Genomic DNA, 21164 nt, shown 5'->3' on the forward strand with positions numbered 1-21164 from the left:
GTTCCCTACTACTACTTCTCCAGCGTCATTTTCCAGCGGCCCAATGTCCACTTTTGCCTCTCTCTTACCCTTTATATATCTAAAAAAACTCTTGCGATCTTCTTTTATATTACTGGCTAGTTTACCCTCATATTTAATCTTCTCCCTCCTTATTTCTTTTTTAGTTGTCCTCTGTTGGTCTTTGTAGGCTTCCCAATCCCCTGGTTTCCCACTGCTCTTCACTGCATTGTATGCTTTCTCTTTAGCTTTTATGCTGTCTCTGACTTCCCTTGTCAGCCATGGTTGCCTTGTCCTCCCTTTAGTATGCTTCTTCTTCCTAGGGGTGAATTTTTGCTGTGTCTCCCAAATTACTCCCAGAAACTCCTGCCATTGCTGTTCCACTGTCTTTCCTGCTAGGCTCATCTCCAAGTCAATTCTGGCCAGCTCCTCCCTCATGCCTCTGTAGTTGCCTTTATTCAACAGTAATACCGTTACATCTGATTTCAGCTTTTTCCTCTCAAATTGCAGGGTAAATTCTATCATATTATGGTCACTTCCTCCTAAGGGTTCCTTCACCTTAAGCTCCCCTATCAAATCTGCCTCATTACACATCACTAAATCTAGAATTGCCTGTTCCCTAGTGGGCTCCACCACAAGCTGCTCCAAAAAGCCATCTCGTAGACATTCCACAAATTCCTTTTCTTGGGATCCACTACCAACCTGATTTTCCCAGTCTACCTGCATATTGAAATCCCCCATGATCACTGTAACCTTGCCTTTCTTACACACCTTTTCTATCTCCTGGTGTATCTTGTGCCCCACATCCTGACTACTGTTCGAAGGCCTGTATGTAACTCCCATTATGGTTTTTTTACCTTTGCGGTTCCTCAACTCTACCCACACAGATTCTACATCATCCGACCCTACGTCATTTCTTGCTATCGATTTAATTTCATTTCTTACTAACAAAGCAACCCCCCCCCCTCTGCCAACCTGCCTATCTTTTTGATAGGATGTATATCCTTGGATATTTAGCTCCCAGTCCTGATCCCCTTGCAGCCATGTCTCCGTAATGCCCACCACATCATACCTGCCAATTTCAATCTGCGCCACAAGCTCATTTACCTTATTTCGTATACTGCATGCATTCAGATACAACACCTTCAGTCCTGTATTTCCCGTCCCCTTTCTCATTGTCGTCCCTTTATCTGATGTGCTTGTAGTTAGATTCCTAGCCCTTTCCAAACACTGTCTTGTCCTGGATGTGTCAGGCTTCTTGAGTATTGTTGAAGCTGCACTCATCCAGGCAAGGCAATACACTCCTGACTCGTGCCTTGTAGGTGGTGGACAGGCTTTGGGGAGTCAGGAGGTGAGTTACTCACCACAGGATTCCTGGCCTCTGACCTGCCCTTGTAGCCACAGGTACATGCAAACTATACAACCAGCAGCATACAGTGGGCTCAGATGTAAATCAGCCCCAAGATATCATAATTGAGAAGAAATGTTAATTTTTTAAAATTAACACAAGAGGTCCCATTAACCATGGATTTCCAAAAAAAATGATAGAGTGAATACATTGGTGGAAGCAGATACTTATTCCACCATTAGTCTGATCACACAATATTAAATATCTCTCGTCCCATTTACAAATCTTGGAGAAAGATTTCCCGGCTTGCTACAGATTAACGATATGTAAACAAAACGACAGTTTTTTTTCCTTTTACCATTGTAGCATAATTATAAGTACATTCTAAAAGAATGGATTGATTGCATGTTAATAGCAACCAGAGCAAATCTTCCCCATGATGGTATTAACATGGCTTGTGCTTTTTAAATGAAGTAATTCATTAGCAAAGGAATCTGACCAGAATATTACTGATGATCCCTAAAAACTGTTTAAAAATATGTGCCAAGCCACAACATGCAAGAAGCTCAGACAGTATTAAATCTTTGAAAGAAACCAAACAAGTCACACATAAAGATAGAAAATATAGAACATCACAAAACATACATCCAGCAACATATGTTATGTTTTAAATTATGTGTGGCCATTATGGGTTATGGACTATTCATAAATATGTAAAGAATATCAACAAGCAAGTGAACTCGCACCTGTGTGACCTGTTACTTCAGTTAGAAGATTTCCATTTCCAACATCCCACACTCGAACATTACAGTCGTCTGACCCTGTTAATAGGAGCTTGCCATCACGGGAGAACGAGCAATGGTTCACCTGCACAAAACAAACCATTTCATAACAAGGTACCTCAGTCAGCTCTGCTCCACTTAGTCTAGGGAGATTTCCAAACACTAACAGATTTTTGAATGTGTTTTGTCATAAAACTAGACTGAGGTTTATCTCATTTTTAAACTGAGTTATTAACAAACAGAATGCCACAACATTTTCAAGCTTCACAACAGGAGAATTACCAAGGGCCTCCAGGGACAGTCACCTTGTCATTTATTGGCAATGGTTGGTCCACTGGGAAGGCAGTCTTGTACCAAGAAGATCCAGATGTAAGCAGCGACCTGCCAGGAGAGACTGACCTACATGAGGCACTGGTGCTCCGACATGTTGAGAGCTGGTCCTCTGCCTGTAGACCTTCTGTTGGGGCCTTGCCTCCTTCCACCTGCATCTCAGCTGCAGCTGGAGCATGTTGTAGTGGAAAGACCCCTTCCCTAGACCCTCAGCACACGGTTCTGATGTAGCTGCATAAGCTGCTCCCATTCTGCTCTGAAGGCTAGCCCTGCAGCTGAAGGTGGGTGAAGTGCTGGGCAATGGGAAAAATTCACCCCCGCTCCCCCCCCCAGCAGTTGGCACTCACCTATCAAGTCGTGATAGAACTTTCTGACAGGAGGAATACTTTACAAGGCAGCCTCTCAGCTGGTCTATTTCTCCAGCTCTTCAGTGCAACTGGTCAAAGCCTTCAGTCAGTTTCACTGAGGCAGTCCCTTGCTCTACACTCTCCCCTGCTCTAATCTTTCGTGTTTGGTTACACACTACTGAACTGCTCCACTGGTGGGAAAGAGGAATTCCACTTAGAAAATGACTGAACCGCCGCCTTGATGTATTCAATTTCCTTCCCACCTCAGACTCCGGAGTCCTCGACTTCTAGGCTAATTGACCCCGGGGAAAGATGGAAAGAGGGGAGAACATGTTGGGATACCAGCCTGATGGCAATTTTTTCCAACTTTCCCAACAATCCAGCCCCAAACCCGCCTCTAACGGCCTGGGAAAACTACCAAGGTTTTCCGTGAGACATTCTCAGCATTCATCTCTCTATTACCTGACTCTGTTATTACCTGACCAGGGGGATATGGCTAGTTCTCCGATTGACGGGAATGTCTAACCTCATCATCTTTCTTTTCAGCTGACGTTGGGACAAACACTTTCTCACAGGATTGCTGAGTTGACTGTCCAATGTCAACAGTTGTTTGTCATTACTAACTAATCACTCTCTATGTAACAAATTGTTTTTGCCACACTCCAACTGCTGGAGGTTTTAGCTGTTTGCACTGATGACCTTGAAAGAATACTTGATTGGGGGATTCAAAATGAACAGGAACAGGTTCAAGCTCAGCTTCATTTAGTGGAGGTGATAATTCACTTGAATAGCCTAGAACTTTGATACTTTAATATACAACCCTTTGTACTTTGTGCATTTTTATTGCACACCTCGACTGTATGTGAGAGGAACCTTGTTGGGTTTTTCAGTGGATAAATATATGTTGAACCTATACATATAATTTGTTAGGCAACAGTTAGAATAGTGGATCCAGTTTTGCATATTCTCATTTAAAAAGAATCCTAAAGCCTTGGCGTATAGGTACAGAAGATAATCCCAAGGATGAGAGTCTAAAGAAACTGGAGCTTTTGTCACCATAACAGCACAGGAAATTTTAAATAGAAAGTTTTCTAAGTTTCAGAGGGAGCCATTCAAAATTAATGACTCGAGTAAACCTATTCCCACTGATAAGTGAGTAGATGACCCCTCCTTCAGTTCTCTGCCCAAAGGCAGGTCTGACCCACAGTGCCACAATCCCCACCATAAAGTAGGGCAAGGAGACAGGTCCCAAATCCACCCCAGCCAGATCGGGGATCAAGCTCCTTGCTGTTGGCACCAATCTGATCCACACCAGCATTCCAGCCAACTGCCCACCACACCACCCGTGAGTTGCTGCAGCAACATACACTGTTACATGCATGTTGTAGCCTGGAGCCATGAAGAGTGACAGTCGAGACCCCAATTTCTTTCCATCACATGGCTGACCAGGAATTTCTCCTACTCTTACTGCCTGCCAGTGATGTATGTTGGAAGGATTTCCAAGGTGATACTCAGCCTGGTTGTGAATGCACCTTCCTTGGCCATCAAGTCCTGGAGTGGGACTTGAACTGGAGCTTCTGTCTCAGAGGCAAGGACGCTACCCACTTCACCACAAGTAGATCACTGAGGAGCATAAATCTAAGGTCACTATTAAGTCAAAAAACAAAAAGCAAGGTATGAGGAAACTTAGTTTTCCACAAAGGTTGTTAGATGGGAAGCCGAACCCATAAAAGCTTTTTAAAGGGGAGTGAAAAAATACTTGGAAAATATTTTTTTTAAAAACATATAGGAATGAGACTAAGTGAATAGTTCAGAGAGCTGGTCTCCTGTGCTGTTAAACAATATGATTCAATGAGTCACGGTTTCTTCTTAGATATATACAATAAATATTTGAAATATACAATAAATTTCCCAATGAAGTCTAAGGTTAAAAGACAGGCCCTTTGCTGCTTACCTCTGCTTGGTGTGAGGGAAAGTATTTCACAGAGAAGTTGTTGAAATATGAGGCCAATTTCCTCCACATGGTTAATTGACGCAGCTGTTTTTCTCTTTTTGTTTAAAATTTTCACCATTGCCATCGATTAGATGACAAGAAAGATTCAGCAGATTCTTGGCCAGTTGTGTGTGGTAGTTGCATATCCACTATAAACTATGGGAAGAGATTCTTTAGCGGAGATGTAGATTCTGAGTGGCTTAAGTTGCTTGTGGGCAGCCTAAAGCTCGCTGAGTGATTTCCAAAGGGGTGTGACTGCAGATGACATGTACATTCAATAAACTCTGCCTTCTTCTGTTTTATATTATCAAACGATCACAAGGAAATGTCAAATTGTTCATTAATCAGCAATTGGACCCGATTTGCCAAATATATTACTTCCATTGGAGCTTAGGGTGATCTTATTGAAACATATAAGAACCTGAGGGTGCTTGATAGAGTGGATATCAGGAAGCTGTTTTTGTCTTGTGGGGGAGTCTTGAACTTGGGGACTACAGTTTAAGAATAAGAGATCTCCCTTTTAAGACTGAGATGAGGAGTCATTAGTCTGTGGAATTCCCTTCCCCCAGAAAGCAGTGGAGGTTGGGTCATTGAATTTATTCATGGCTCATTTAGATAGGTTTTTGACAGACAAGGGAGTCAAGGGTTTTGGGGGGCAGACAGGAAAGTTGAGTTGAGACCACAACCAGATCAGCCATGATTTTATTGGATGGCAGACAAAGTTCGAAGGGCCAAATAGCCTACTCCTGCTCCTATGTTTCTATGGTGGGGGAATCCAGAACAAAGGGCATAACCTTAAATTAAAAGGTTGCTCAGGAGTGATGTCAGCAAACCTTCCTTTACAAAAGGCACTGCTAGGCTGGAATTCAATGAAGGTCAGTGAGCACAGGGATATGAGAGAACAGGACTTGGTGTAAGGAGATGGGGAGCCGAATTTTGGATGAAGTGACATTCACAGAGGATGTAAGGTGGGAGGTCGCCCAGGAGATCATTGGAAAAGTTGAGTCTAGAGATGACAAAGGCAAGGTTGGAGGCAAGCAGCTGACAAGCTGAGGCATAGGTGAATGAACAATATTACAGAGTTGGAAATCAGGGTGATAGAGAGAACATGGGGTCAGAAACTCAGCTCAGGGTCAATTAGGATTTATGGTTGCAAATATTCTGGTTCAGCTCAGATCAGGACAAGAGAGGAGGATGGAGGTGGTGGCAATGGAACAGAGTTTATGGCAAGATCGGAAAATCCCACGTTCATTGTTGATCTCCACTAGGTTTTGCAAAATAGCAGCTGTTGCACTTCAGAGTAATTCACTGTATGTGAAACACTTTGAGACGTAACAAGGCAATAAATATATCAAGGCAAATCATTCTTCCCTCTCAGCTGATCTCAGCAAGGGCAACTTTTAGGGATATGGTGAGTAAAATCCTCTCCACTGCCGTGAACCTCAGGCTTCCTCCATTGCTGAGACCTCTCGAGTGAGGTTGCCAATTTACAAAACATTTTATGGTGTGGCTCAATGTCCACTCAGAACTTGAATTGCTCCAACCAGCAGAGAGTAGAGAGGTTGCTCTCATTTTTCTGATTGGATTCAAGCCTTGTTCTTGAAGGTTAGTATACAATGTTCTAACTCACTGCACCTTATTATTAATAATAATTATTATAAAGCCTCTACAACGTATGTGGTAAATTGGTATTACCTTATCCCTTCATTGCAATATCTGAGAGACTAAGTTAAAAAGTAAAATGATTAGCGATGATTATGATATCACAAGTTGTGGTCATTGGCATTGATGTCATTGGCAGCCACTCATGTCACAGGGTTATGACCATGTGAAGGATTTCAGCTCTCAAAAATGTTATAACCCTATGTTTTAAATCCAAAACTTCAGCCAGCATAAAACTTTGGGCAATTAATGAGGAAGGGATTGAACCATGCTGAATAAAACCAGGCATCAAGTCAAATTGAACCTAAACAACCTGCATTTATATAGCACCTTTAGTGTAGTAAAATGTCCCAAGGCATTTTTGTGTGAAAACACAAGTTATCACACAAAAGTTATCAAACATAATTTGGCACTGAAGCACATAAGGAATATTAGGACAGATGAATAAAAGATTGGTCAACAAGGTCAGTTTTTAAGAGTGTCTTAAAGGAGGAGGGGAGAGGTAGCAAAGTGGAATGATTTAGAGAAGGAACTTTAGAGGGAGCTGAAAACATGGCCACCAATGGTGGCACAATTAAATAAGGAGATTTACAGGCAGCCAGAATTGGAGCAGCGCAGAGATCTAGGAGAATTGTAGGGCGGGAGAAGGTTACAAAGACAGGGAAGGGAAGAGGTTACAGAGGGATTTGAAAACATGGACGAGAATGTTAAAGCTTAAGGACTGCAGCATCAGGACCAATATGGGTTATTGAGCATAGGGCTGATGAATGAACGGGTGGACTTGGTGCGAGTTAGGATATGGACAGCAACATTTGAGTAAGGTTTATGGAGTTAGGCATACCGTGATAAAAATACAGTGCATTTAACCATACATGCAACATTCATTAATAGCAAACGCACAGGATCACAGACATATACAAATGCATGCGTTGAATACATAATAAATAAAGTGACACTGACATTTAGAATGATAGTTAATAAATCATAGCATTTTACATCTAAGAGGACAGCTCCCTGAGCTATCCACAGGCTCATGCTTTTTAAAAGCTTTTCTTCAATTTTTTTATTCATTCATGGAACGTGGCTTTGCTGGCAAAGCCAGCATTTTTTGCCCATCATGAATTCTCCTTGAGGTAGGCTAACTTCTTGAACTGATGTAGCCTGTATGGGGTAGGTGCACCCAGTTCTGGGAGACAGGAACTTCCAGGATTTTGACACAATATTGAAGGAGCAGTGATGTACCTCCAAGTCAAGAAGGTGAAGAGGAACTTGCAAGTGTTGGTGTTCCTATGCACCCGATTGCCCTGTACTTCTAGGTAGTAGAGATCATGGATTTGGAAGATGCTTTCAAAGACATTTCACAGGTTCTGCAGTGCATCTTGTAAATGGTGGAGTGAATGTTTAAGATGGTGGTCGTGGTGCCAATCAAGTGGGCTGCTTTGTGCTGTATGGTCTTGAATGTTGTCGGAGTTGCACTCAACCAGATGAGTGAGGAGTATTCCATCACATTCCTGACTTCTGAATACAGGAAAGGCATTGCGGGAGGCAGGTGTTAGTCACAGAATACCCAACTTCTTCCCTGCTCTTGTAACTACACCATTTATGTAGCATCTTCAGTTAATTTCTGGTCAATGTTGATGCCTCCCACCCCTACCCCCAGCATGGTGATTGTGAGGGATTCAGCAAGCAAGGGGAGATGGTTAGACTCTTTCTTGCTGGAAATGATCATTACCTGGCACTTGTGTGCACAACTATTACTTGCCACATCAGCCCAAGCCTGAATGTTGTCTAGCTTACTGCACATGGGCATGCACTGTTTCATTATGAGGGGTTGTGAATAGAACTGAAAAAACACTGCACTGTTCACATATTTATTTATTTCTCTTTTAAAATCTGTTATGGGTTTTCTACCTCCTCCAAGGGCATCCCATATCCTAAGAACCTCAGCATAAGCAACTTATGTAACTGCAACCTTTTGTTCTTTTGGTGATTATCTTAAATGTATGCTTTCTAATTATTGACTCTCAGACTCAAAGTAGTTTTCCCCAAAATATTTACTCAAAGCCTCTCATAACTTTGAACACCCTCAGTTCTCTTACTCTTCTCAGTTCTGGTAAAAAGAGACCTATTTTCTTTAGCTTCACCTAACTAAACCCAGTCATCCCTGGGATTATCTTCTCTACCCTCTCTGGGGCCTTGGCATCCCTTCCAAATAAGAGCATCAAAAAACGAACACAATATTCTAACAGATGCCTAATGAATGGTATGTATTGATTCAATATACATTGAAACACCCAACAGATTCCTCTCACACATGCAGTTGAGTTGTGCAATAAACAAGCACAGTTGAATGTATATTCAAGTAAAATTTATCCTCAATGTCCATACAAAATATTTACGCCCTCGCCTGGATACTACCAGCTAAACTATCCAATTACAGCCATCATTTCAGAAATCAAGGGATGTCAGACTTGCACAGCTTTAAAATCAGCAGTTTCAACTGACATTGCAACAAGCATATAAGTTGCAGTCATTCAATTACCCACCTCTCCTTTGATTTGGATAAATCGCTCTCCATTGTCAACACTTTTAAAAGGCTCAGATTTAATGGAAAGACAGACTATATTCCAGAGAAAATAACATGTAGCAGAAAGACACATATGCACGAAACCATAAAGGTCAGTACAGCAATGTCCAGATACAGAAGTGCACCAATAAGAACAACTCTGGCAGATAGAAAACTTTCAATGCCATCGATATACTGGAGGTGGTCAGCTGGAGTATGTCCAAGATCTTCCTGATGATCTTATAGATGGTTTACGTCGCACAGGACAACTCAGTAAATTAAAAGTTGTTCATGTAATGGGACATAATTATTAATACTCCTACAATGAAAGATGCATCAGGGCCACCTGAAGCTGATGACATACCTGTGCGGTGGCCAGACATTAACAGGGATATCATCAGGGAGAGTCTGTCTTCATGCAACTTCTGTCAACTCAAAGAATCTTTGATCATTACAAATTACCATCAAGTTAACTCTGACCATGGCCCCTCCTTGTTTGAAGATTTTATTACATTTTTGCTTTCCACAGGGCAAGTTAGACATCACATCTAGTTGTCTATTTTCTCCTTTCGATACCATTCTGACTCTATGAACTTCTAATTTTGTGCTGACATTCAATAAGTTATTAACATAGATGATGCAACACCCAATACCAAGAGGTTTCAAATGGAAATGCGATTAGTCCCAATTAATATTTATACCATTTAATATTAAACGGTGCAAAAACACATGACGGAATTGAAATATTTTGCATAGGCTGATTCAGCTGCAAGTATAAAGCCCATGCTATACTGGGAGTCATAATGTTTTATATTCTAACCCCTCAAGGGAAGTGAGATTTCATCAGTGCTGCAGTGAACAATTGTGGAATGGAGGCCAGGAAAATTAGAAAAAAAATTACCTAGACACCTCACAGACACGTGAACAAAGTCTTGGGTATAGCATAGATCATAATCATAGATTGTCAACTTTTATGATGCAAAAATATTTAAAAATCTCTCAGCTGAGTCAGAAGGTTGTGGGTTTAAGTCCTATTCCATCAATGCTGCAACTTCAGCACTGCACGCTGTCAACATTCGACATTATACAGAGGCACCATCTTCCATCGAGTGGATGTAAAGATCAGATTATTCGAAGAGCAGGGGAGAGCTCTCCCCATGTCTTGGCCGACATTTATTCCTCAACCAACATCACTAAGAGACTGCCCAGCCGTTTATATTTTGATACCAAGAATGTGGAGACACAATATGAACTAAATAGTAAAATTTTAATGGACATTTAAAAAAGAGATGCCTGGGAGTGTATGTGCACAATTTTGAGGCCACAGGAGAAGTTGAGTAGGTTGTTAAAATAAAGCATAGAATCCTATTTTATTAATAGAGGAATAGAATACAAGAGCAAGAAAGTTATGTTAAATCTTCATAAAGGTTAGGCCTCAGCTGGAATGGTGTTCAATTTTGGGCACCATAGTTTAGGGTGTCATGGGATTGGAGAGGGTGCTGATGAGATTTACAAAAACAGTACCAGGAATGACGGACTTCAGTTATGTCAGTAGACTAAAGAAGCTGGGGTTGTTCTCCTTTAAATAAAGAATGTCAAGGGGCTATTTGGGAGGTGTTCAAAAATGAATGATTTTAGAGCAAATAAAGAGAAACTGTTTCCAGTGGAAGGGCAGTGACCAGAGAAAAGAACCAGAGGCAGTATGAGAAAGCATTTATGCACAGAGACATGTTGTAAACTGGAACACAATGTCTGAAAAGGTGGTGGAAATAGATTCTATAGTGACATGCAAGACAATTGGATGAACACTTAGAAGGGAAAAAAGTTACAGGGCTATGGGGAAACAGCACAGGAATTGCTCTGTAAAGAGCCAGCACAGGAACAACAGATCAAATGGCCCACTTCTGTTGTGCTGGTCACCTCTCATTTCTGTTTGTGCAATCTTACTGCATACAAATCGGCTGTTGTTTCCCTGCAAGTGACTACACTTCAAAGTACTTCCACTATATAAATGCTAGTCTTTTCTTTTGATTGCAAACTCTGGCTATTCAGCAGCAGTCTTCCGCCTATCTCCATTGAGGCCACCTGTCATTTTGCTTTACACATTTTTAACATTGACTTATTTCTTTTTAATATTTATTATAATTCATTTCTCCCACACTCCTACATTTTATGCCCATCTACTACTGGTTCCTTCTCAGCACCTTAAGGATACATGAAGAAATATGGAATTGGATTTAGAGACAAGTCATGATTGAACAAACAGAAGGGAATCCGTCAATGGTGAGAGGGGAAAGGCTTGCTGCTCAAAAACAAAGCAATGGAATGATGAGTAGCATGAGAAGCAACAGAATGATGAGTAGCATGAGAAGCAACAGGACAGTGACAGATTATGACACCATCAGGATGAGCTAGGGCAAGGGGGCCAAGGGTTAGGAAATGTAACGAAGACAACGAAGTGATATAAATGGGGGCAACAAACCTACATGGAGTTATTTCCCCAAGCCCAACATTGAAAAGTGCAGTTACATTACCTAATACACCTAAAAGGAAACAATAGACAGGGCAGAATGAAACACACAGATGACAAAATTAATTTTAAAAAGCAGCCAATGGCCTGCTCCTATGCTGTAATAATTCTAATAATTCAAACAGGGAAGAGAAGTGGTCTCTAATTTAGCACAAGCAAATGTCACAAATTTCCCTTTTTTTTTTAACGAAATACATAGCTACAACACAAAAATCAAGTCATTTGTCCCATCTCAAATCAACCCATGGCAGTGCTTACCGTCCATCCAAGATATAGCTCCTGGGTGGCCCTCCATGTCTTTTTACCTTGCTGAATTTAGGCAGCTTGAGGTGAATTTTACAGTACCATCTTCCTGCTTTCTTTTAAGTGCCCCCTTGATTTTACAGTCATCATCCAGTACCACCTTCATTGCTGTAATTCATTTGGCAACCACCACTTGGTAAAAGCATTGCACCGATACATTCTGCATGGACTAGCTTGACACTTCCCCTTAGATATTTCATATTTGTTTTAAGATCACTGCTTCTCACCTTTCATTTATTATTGATTATTTCACATCTCTAACCCTGCCTTCATTTTTTGAGGGAACACATCCCTAGTTGCACTACTGTTTCATATGTCCCACTCAACATCACTAGTGAATGTGAAGTTATTTTTCCAGGCCCTGCTAATTGCAAAAGCCCAAAGCTGCACACATTACAGATGTGGCCTAACCTTGATTTTTTTGCTTATATGCTTACACTCTCAAATTGCCCCAAATTCCCATTTGCTTTCTTAATGTTTTTTAAAAAGCTCTTGCAAACTTGAATTCCATGGCTCCCTCACTGCACTAACCAATTTACCATTTAAAGGTATTTTCATTCCTGAAATGTAGAACCATTTTTCTATTCAATACATCAGCTAGTTACTTGCCTTTTTGTACAGCTTTCCTTTCTCTGAAAGCTTGATATCTAGTTTGGAAGCAGATATTGGTATCTAACACATATGACGAAAGTCCAGACACTTATATTCATACAATAGAGCAAGTTGTCCCAACACTAATCATTTGGGTGCCCCGCTATCCACCCAGACCACTTACCTATCTCAAGGCTGTATGACTTTCAACCATTTCTGTTGTCCATACACAATTTTCCTTTTGATAATACTGGCCCTGAATTTTCACAGCCACCTTAAATGCTTTTTGGAATTACATCTGCTGTAGCCCTCAACTTTGCTATTCTTCCCAAATTAAAAAAAAATACTCCTGCACTTTTCAATTATCAGTCTGAAAATCTGGTCACCCGTTCATATCCTTTTCCAAAACTCAGCCGACTGTTGCAGCCTAGCAACCTATCCCTGCATCCCATTGAAACATTCTTCTACAAATACATTGGTACGTGAGTACTAATGAAAACATTGGAGGTCAGCCTTAGAGATGCCAGTGCTATCAGACACTCAAAAACCTGCCTCAGAAGCAAATTTCGCCATGTACTTCCAATAGCAAAGTTTAACAGGTGCCTTTGGTCCACGAATTTTATTCAGGTAGTGGATGCTTTGAGCTCTCAGCCAGCACACAGGTCAACAATGTGTTTATGCCATAACCGGGCAGGATGAGCAGTTTGGACCAAGCTTTGATTTGATCTTTTTGTTCATATTTTGAGAAAGTCAAGGTACAGCAATTCTAACAGCAGTTAAATTCTGACTGTTAAATCACACTCTTAGTGAAAAGGTTACCAGCTCAGTTTGTCATTTCAAATGAGTTAAACAAGCTACAAAAATCACAAATTTGAGTTGAAACAGATGTGCAACACAACCTAATCAAAACAACCCAATACTAATTTTGAATAAATAGATTTCAGCATCTATATGGATTTACGGGCAAGCAATCTGTAGTAAGGGCTGATAACAGTACTTCATTCTGTTTAGTTGTCATCAACTAAACTCCAGTGATCTTGCACAGATTAAAAAGTTCACCAAATTTGCACTCTTGCCAATTCTAGTGTCCATGACAGGATATGTCATCTACATGCATCACTGTCAGCACATTATATATCCTGCCCAGCTGGATCCAAACCAGATTTGTCTCTAGGCTTTTACGTCACCACGTTTTAGAGGAAATTCAAACTAAATAGACCACTTAGGACAGTTCTTAAAAGCCAATCAAGACTTTATTTAATTGGGGATTTGCTTAGGGTCTTTAGAGAATTCAAAAAGTTTGTGATTACTGTCCCATCAACCATCCCAGAAATGAATTACTACAAAAAGTCACTTAGATCAAGAAGGTTTGACAAGATACTTGGAGTATTCCTTACATTCCCTCCAATTTGCTCTGACTCTTTTTATTGGGAAAATGTACCATATTTCCAAACATTAATAAAACCAAAAACACAAGTCTTTTCTTAAATTTAATATCTTCTGTGGCAGGGCATTTAAGCTTTTACAGCAAATTTGCGCATGGGGTACAGGCGCTCTTTTCTTTGCTGTTTCTTGGTCTTCAAACTCTCCTCATATTTGTTTAGTCGACGACGCATGGCACGGGTCTTCTTGGGTCGCAAATCCAAAGGCTTGTACTTCTTGCCCTAAGTAAAAAAAAAAACTTTGATCAGCTGTCAGCTAAACACTTATTAGCTCACCTATCATGTCGAACAGCAGCTTTTCATAACTGACTTAACACTTACCAGCAATAACCTAAAGCAAAAGGACCATTACCATCAAATACTAACATTCTTATCACTAAGGAAGCAGAATAGAATCACGTATTATGATTTGCCTAACTCACTCACAGTAGATTTGACTCCAAGTTTCCCATATTTTCAACTACACTGGCCGCAACTTTAAAGTAGTTTGAAATTTGCAAATGCTTCTGACACACAAACATGTAAGGTAGGTAATGACCACACTCACACCAAAATCACCACACAACTCAAAAATGAAAGAAAATCCAACAACACTTAATTGGCCACATATAGATACACAATATTGTAGTTGACCTCCCATCATGGTATACATTGAGAATCAAGATCAAGATGAAGTTTTCAAATGAATTCAGGTTAGAAGCCAGCAGATGATTGGGTCAGGGTACACAGAACTTAATTTCAGCATCCATTTTAAAGCTGCAATTTAATGTATTGTTTCTCTACAGTACTGAGGTAGACACAGGGCAAAGCCACAAAAGGATTTAAACACGTGGATGAGCATTTTAAATTGGGAAGCATTAGGGAATTGGCGGCAACGTAGCAACAAGGACAAGAGTGAATGGGACTTAGTTTGCCATCAGTACGCATACCAGATAAGCAGAACTTTCAGATTTCAGAAGCCTATCCTGTTTTTCTTTTCAGCATGGCATGGATAGGAACCTGTGACAGGGGAGGCCTGCAAGAACAGCTAGCTTCCATCTCCAAAGGACATGAATTAACCAGTTAGGTTTTCAATGACATTCGGACTCACTTTTACCAGAATCAGATTTTTACTTCCAGCTTGTTTAAAACTGAATTCAAATTCTCAAACTGCCATGGTGGAATTTAAACTTTTTAAGATGGGGGAGACAGTGGCATAGTGGTAAGTTCTGCTGAAGGGTCATGAGGACTCGAAACGTCAACTCTTTTCTTCTCCGCCGATGCTGCCAGACCTGCTGAGTTTTTCCAGGTAATTCTGTTTTTGTTTAGGGTTTCCAGCATCCGCAGTAGTTTTTTGTTTTTAGCATACAGGTAATGTCATTGGACTGGTAAACCAGAGGCCCAGGGTAAAGCTCTCGTTCCCGGGTATGAATCCCACCACAGCAGCTAGTGGAATTTGAATTCAATTAATAAATCTAGAATTGAAAGCTAGTCTCAGTAATGGCGACCATGACACTATCATTGATTGTCATAAAAACCCATCTGGTTCACTAATGCCCTTTAGGGAAGGAAATCTGCCATCCCTACCTGGTCTGGCCTGGTGACTCCAAACATAACAGCTACGTGGTTGACTCTTAACTGCTCTCTGAAATGGCCTAGCAAGCTACTCGGTTCAAGGGTTATTAGGGATGGGTTTCAAATGCTGGCCTTGCCAACGACCCCCACGAGAAAGAAAAAAACTAATTTTCTCTGGTTCATTAGTCCAGGCCTCCGGATTACTGTCAAGTTACATAACCATTACCTTCAGCTTAACATTACAAAATTATTAAACTTTGTGCTCAAGGCTCATATCCATTAGGCCGAGGTTTGAGAAAACCCAAACTCATTGCTGGCTTTGAGTCTTGTGTGCAACGAGGTGTTTTCTCTCAATGAATTCAAATACATGCAACAAGGTGAAATAGGAATGCAGTAATTCAGTGCAACAGCTGGTTTCTTCCCTCCCAAAACCCCATAGCACCCAGCCATCAAACCACTGGCAATGTTCTACAACCCAACCTTCCTTTTCGCCTTTGCCCAGAATGTCAATTCAGTATCAAATTGGGGGCACCTGTATGTTGTGGATTTGTGCCCACTAACTGTTCAGAATGCTCACCCACCAATAAAAAAAATACCACTTGAAAGCAAAAATTCACCGAATGATGAACCAAATGAGATTAAATACTGCATTTGTATACACACAAAAGACAGATTTGTGCATCACACTTTCAACTGAAATGAAAATCACACCTGTGCCAATGTCTTGTTTATTACATAGCACAACACATGGAAAAGTACTGCAATACAAACACCGGAGATATAACACTTCTCTTTTACCTCCTCTCTCACCACCGTCCAAGGCTCCAAACACTCCCTCCAGGCAAAGCACCAATTCACACGCACTTTTCTTTCAATCTAGTCTGTATTTGTTACCCACAAAGTGGTCTCCACTACACTGGGGACACCAAACACAGACTTGGTGACCGCTTTGCAGAACCCCTCCATTCTGCCTGCATGACCTTGAGCTTCCAGTGGCCTGTCATTTTAATTTTCCACCTTGCTCTCACACAGACACCTCTATCCTTGGCCTACTGCACTGTTCCAGTGAAGCTCAAAGTAAACTTGAGGCACAGCACCTTACCTTTCAATTAGGCACTTTACAGCCTTCTGGACTCATCAATTACTGGCCGTAAACTCTGTGCCCCATTTTGTTTCCTTTGCTTGTTTTGGTTTTTGTTCCCTTTCAGCCAGCAGCACACCTGCTCTAGGCAAGTCTTCTGTTTCTTTTCTTGTCCCATCTCCATTCCCTTAGGTCCCAGAGGACTAACTTATGTGTTGTTCTGTCTCTCTGGTCTTCCGCCCTATCACAGACCTTCCTTTTGTCCTTGCTCCACCCACCCCTTTCTCAAAACCTATTACATCTCTAACTTCAGCTGGTTCATTATGTCCTTCAGGGAAGGAAATCTGCCATCCTTAACCAGCCTGGCCTACATGTGACTCCAGACCAACCAACAGCAAAGTGGTTGACTCTTAACTGCCCTCTGAAGTGGCTGAGCAAATCACTCAGTTCAAGGGCAATTTGGGATGGGCAACAAATGCTGGTCCCGCCACTGACAACCACATCCCATGAAAGAATAAAAACTTTTCCCAGTTCTGGTGTTAAAGTCACAGACCTGAAACGTTTACTGCTTCTCTCTCTCCAAACAGATGCTGCCTAACCTGCTGAGATTTTCTCCCCACCACAGCATTTTGTTTTTATTTCAGGTTTCCAGCATTGTGCTTTTTGAAGAAATAGAACTGCTTGGCAGAAGTGATATTAGCACAAGACATGAGGAGGAGCAATGAGAGAAACAAAAACAAAAGGCACATTGGATAAGCTAGCAGAATGGGGGATGAGTAGATAGAAAACTGAGAAATGAAGAATATACCCAAGACTGAATCCAAACTTAAGAAATAGCATCTGAGAAATCAGGAAATAAGCCTGAAATGTATAGAATGGCACTATAACCTTGGCACAATCACTAATACAATCCAATGCTGAATAAGTGCTGTAATTGCTTGCTGTTGGTATGGTACTTTCTGCAAAGTTCACTTGGTTTCACTGGTGGTGGAGGCAGTTCATCTCAGTAAACAGGTAAACAAGTACCAAGTTACTCAAATCAAATGCATTAATAGTAACGCATGCGTGGCTGATCCTCCCCTATTGCTTCCTGACTCCATATCTAGAATAACTCTAGTGTTACAAAGGATTGAGATGTATAGACATGAGTCCACTATAAACAAACATCATGTATTGTGCACAAGAGATGCTTCATACTACCAGCAGGTGTCATTTTCATGAAGTTACTACAAACACTATCCCAGTATCTGCTGCTGAATTGCTCACATTACAAGAGTTACAAAACTGCATTGCATAAACACTCAAACTTGCCTTGTAGAATTTTCTCAAGTTCTCTTTTTGCGTCTGATTGATGACAGTCAGGACTCTTGCAATGGACTTGCGCACGACACGACTAAGGGGGAGAAAAAAAATCATAATAGCCAATCACAAATGTTGCAAACTTTTGCACACAAATGCAGTCAGAAAAAGACAGATCACTTCAGCTCACATGGAGCTCAACACTCACTGAGTGGCATGGTTCCGTGTTGTAATTCTGATGCATTTCTAAGTCCTTTAGAAAGCAGTGGTCCCATAAGGAATCTGCTTCATGCCAGCCAAGCAGAGCAGCAAAATCATTTAAACCTCTAGTACACTGTTGACCCACCTTGAGCGAGGCTCCACAGCCTGCCCTTTCTACAAAGGGTAATTTTAATCACTAGCCTGTTCAAAAAATCTACTGCCCATACTCACATTTTGGATAGCTTGGATGCAGCTCCTCCAGTTACCTTAGCAACACGGAGCTGGGAGAGTTCAACCTTGAGGTCCTCCAACTGTTTCAGTAGCTCCTCCTTTTTCTTGCCGCGCAGATCACGTGCCTTGATTTTTGCCTACATTTAATAAGAGCCGCCAGTTTATCATCACATAAACAAAGTCTCCAATTGGCGACAATTGATATTCCACATGCAAGCAAAAATTCAAATGCTACACAGAACAAGAGTAGACCTTTCATCCCATCAAGTTTATTCAGCATGATCATTGTCAATCTGTACCTCAACCCCATTTACCAGTTTTTAATCCATAGATAACGTTACCTACAAAAAAATGCATGAATCTCAGCCCTGAAAATTTTGATTGACCCAGCATCCACAGCCTTTGAGAAGTGAGGTTTCTATTATTCCTAACTAGCACAGCCCTAATTACAACATAAAAGCTTGCATTTATATCACATCTTTAATGAGTAAAACATCTCAAGGCACTTCCCAGCTTAATGAGACAAGATTTGACATTGAAGCCACATAAATGATATTTAATGGGGAAAGCCAAAAGCTTGTTCAAAGATGAGTCCTAAAGGAGAAGAGAGAGATGGACGTTTAGGGAGGCAAATCCAGAGCTTAAGCCCAAGACAGCTGAAGACATGGCCACAATTGGTGGAGCAACTGAAATTGGGGATGCTCAAGAGGCCAGAATTAGATGAGCGCACATATCTGGAAGGGTTGGGGGTGCTGGAGGTGATTGCAGAAATAGGGGAAGGTGAAGCCATGGAGGGACTTGTAGCCAAGCATAAGAATTTTAAAATCAAGACCTTGCTCAAGGGGAGCCAACATAACTCTGAGTACAAGGGTTATAGGTGAATGAGATATGGGCATGGAGGCTTTTGGATGATCTCAAACTTACAAATGGTAGAACATGTGAGGGTCCTGCAGGAGCGTGTTGGAATAGTCAAGTCTACAGGCAACAAAGACAGGTATGAAGGTTTGAGCAGATTATGAACTGGGGCAAGGTCAGAGCCAGGTGATGTCATGGAGGAAGAATTAGTGGTCTTGAGGCAAAATAGGATACCAACTTTGAGATTTTGCCTCTTTTTCTGGATTACTACATCAGAATAAAGTTTCTTTGCATTCACCTTACCAAACCTCTTAGATCACACCCAACCTTCTAAACTCTAGGGAATAGATGTCAAGTTGTCCTCAGTTTAACCTTTTGACCTTAATATCATTCTGGTGGATCAACACTGTACCCCTTCCAACTCCCAATATATCCTTCCCAGGCTAGTAGTTACTAAAATTGAATGTAGTACTCTAGATTGGTTCTGATCACAGCACCACACAATTGAAATATAACTTCCCTCCTTTTGGAGATAACGGCCACCTTTCCATTAGCCCCACCAACACTAAGGCTCTCGTCAAAACTGAGTGTCACAGATGGTCAGAAAGCTTATCCAAACCAACTGCACCAACATCATGGCTACAAGAGCAGATACAATGCAGTATGCAACTCACCTCCTGACAGGGTGAAAGCTATCATTTACAAGGGTCAAACCTGCAGCATGGTGGAATGCTCACCATTTGCCTCGATAGGTACAACCCACACCACACACATCCACTACAACAAACCAACCTGCTTGATCAGTGCTCTTACCACAATGTACTCTACACCTACTAGCTAAACATCCACAGGATTCACTCCAACAACTCGCCAAGCTGACTTCAACAATGCCTCCTCTATCAAAAGTGGACGGAGGAGGAGAGAGACAAGCAGGATCACCATCAACAAGTTTCCCCACCCCCCCACAACGTTGCACACAACTCCCATGTCTTATACCTCCCAAGTCCCAAAATGTCATACCCAACCCCATTGTGAGGGCAGCAAACCATCAAGATGCTCAGGGTGGGGTAAGGGTAAAATAAAAACAGCCTGGCTATCGCCAGCCACATTGCAGCACTGGTTTCAAATGGAAATAAAATGGGGGGGGATTGAGAGGGGGTCTTATTGAGCAACGCCGCGGGAGAGCCACAAATCCCACCCCCCCCCCCGCCCTCCCCTCCCCCGGCCTGTGTTTGAAGCCCCGGCAGCTTCCAGGCCAAAGGCTCACTAGGCCCAGGGAGAACCCGCCCGCACGGACAGCCGCTCCCCACAGGCTCCCACTGCCAAGAAACCGACCCACACTCCACCCCACACCACGACCGATGAAGCAAGTCAGCGGCGCCCAGCCCTCCAATGCCGCCATATGCAAAGACTTAGGGCCAGGCAGCGGCCTGCTCCAAACGAACCGACATTGCGTTAAAAAAATATATAAAAACATCACAAATAACGGCCTCGGCCGATAGGGTAGAACCCAGGGGCCCACGGGAGCAGGTTACTCTGGCTCGGCCGCCGATAGTTTTTGAGGATTGATCCGGATTCTCAGTTCGGATCGGGAACACAAACCCACCGCTCCTACCATTTTCTTGTGCAAGCGCAGGAAAAGACAGGCTGGGGGGGCGGGGCCTGTATTTCCACGTGACCGGCTTTACCACTTGCGCTTGCTGGAGGGCGGAGGGGGAACTGAAGAGATGATCACAAAGTCAGATATTCAAGTTTAAGCGCACATCAGTAACGTTTGAAAGCTTATAGGGAAACATTTTTTCCTTTAGATAGCGACGAGGTTCAGATTTTCTTCGTGTCTGTTTATTTAATTGCCTCCTCTCTCCCTCAGATGGTACATGCCGGAGGCTGTTTCCGGTTCCGGGACAAGGGTCAGCAGGCCCCGGGTTGGAGATCGGCAGCAGTCGATGTTTTGGATGCAGCCGCCGGTTCAGTAGGTGCCGGTATCGGAAAGGGAGCGATTTATCGTCCAGGTTAACGCTTGTGTTTTTTTTAACCAAAAAAACCATAAAC

General features: G+C 41.9%; 2 protein-coding genes across 2 annotated transcripts in view; one reads left to right on the forward strand and one right to left on the reverse strand.

Annotated features, from left to right (window-relative positions):
* Positions 1-13625, forward strand: part of LOC144685421 (uncharacterized) — a 222521-nt gene extending 208896 nt beyond the window's left edge. The window contains exon 7 of the transcript XR_013577725.1: positions 10696-13625. The gene's annotated coding sequence lies outside the window, so the exon portion shown is untranslated. The remainder of the gene's footprint in view (positions 1-10695) is intronic.
* Positions 13626-13926: 301 nt separating this feature from the next.
* Positions 13927-20563, reverse strand: LOC144686123 (large ribosomal subunit protein uL29). Its single transcript, XM_078551266.1, has 4 exons — positions 20558-20563; positions 18258-18394; positions 17838-17919; positions 13927-14113 (listed from the first exon to the last, which is right to left on the reverse strand). The coding sequence occupies exons 1-4, from the start codon at positions 20561-20563 to the stop codon at positions 13964-13966; spliced, it is 375 nt and encodes a 124-aa protein (XP_078407392.1). The 3' UTR covers positions 13927-13963.
* Positions 20564-21164: the final 601 nt, after the last annotated feature.

This window comes from Cetorhinus maximus, chromosome 10, assembly GCF_964194155.1.
Source record: "Cetorhinus maximus chromosome 10, sCetMax3.hap1.1, whole genome shotgun sequence".
NCBI lineage: Eukaryota > Metazoa > Chordata > Chondrichthyes > Lamniformes > Cetorhinidae > Cetorhinus > Cetorhinus maximus.

Excerpts from the sequence above, each read along its gene's own strand:
- LOC144686123 (XM_078551266.1), bottom strand. Across the intron at positions 17,920-18,257 it reads GCATCCAAGCTATCCAAAAT|TCGTGTCGTGCGCAAGTCCA; the intron begins GTGAGTATGGGC and ends TCTCCCCCTTAG. Across the intron at positions 14,114-17,837 it reads ACTTGAGAAAATTCTACAAG|GGCAAGAAGTACAAGCCTTT; the intron begins GCAAGTTTGAGT and ends TTTTTTACTTAG.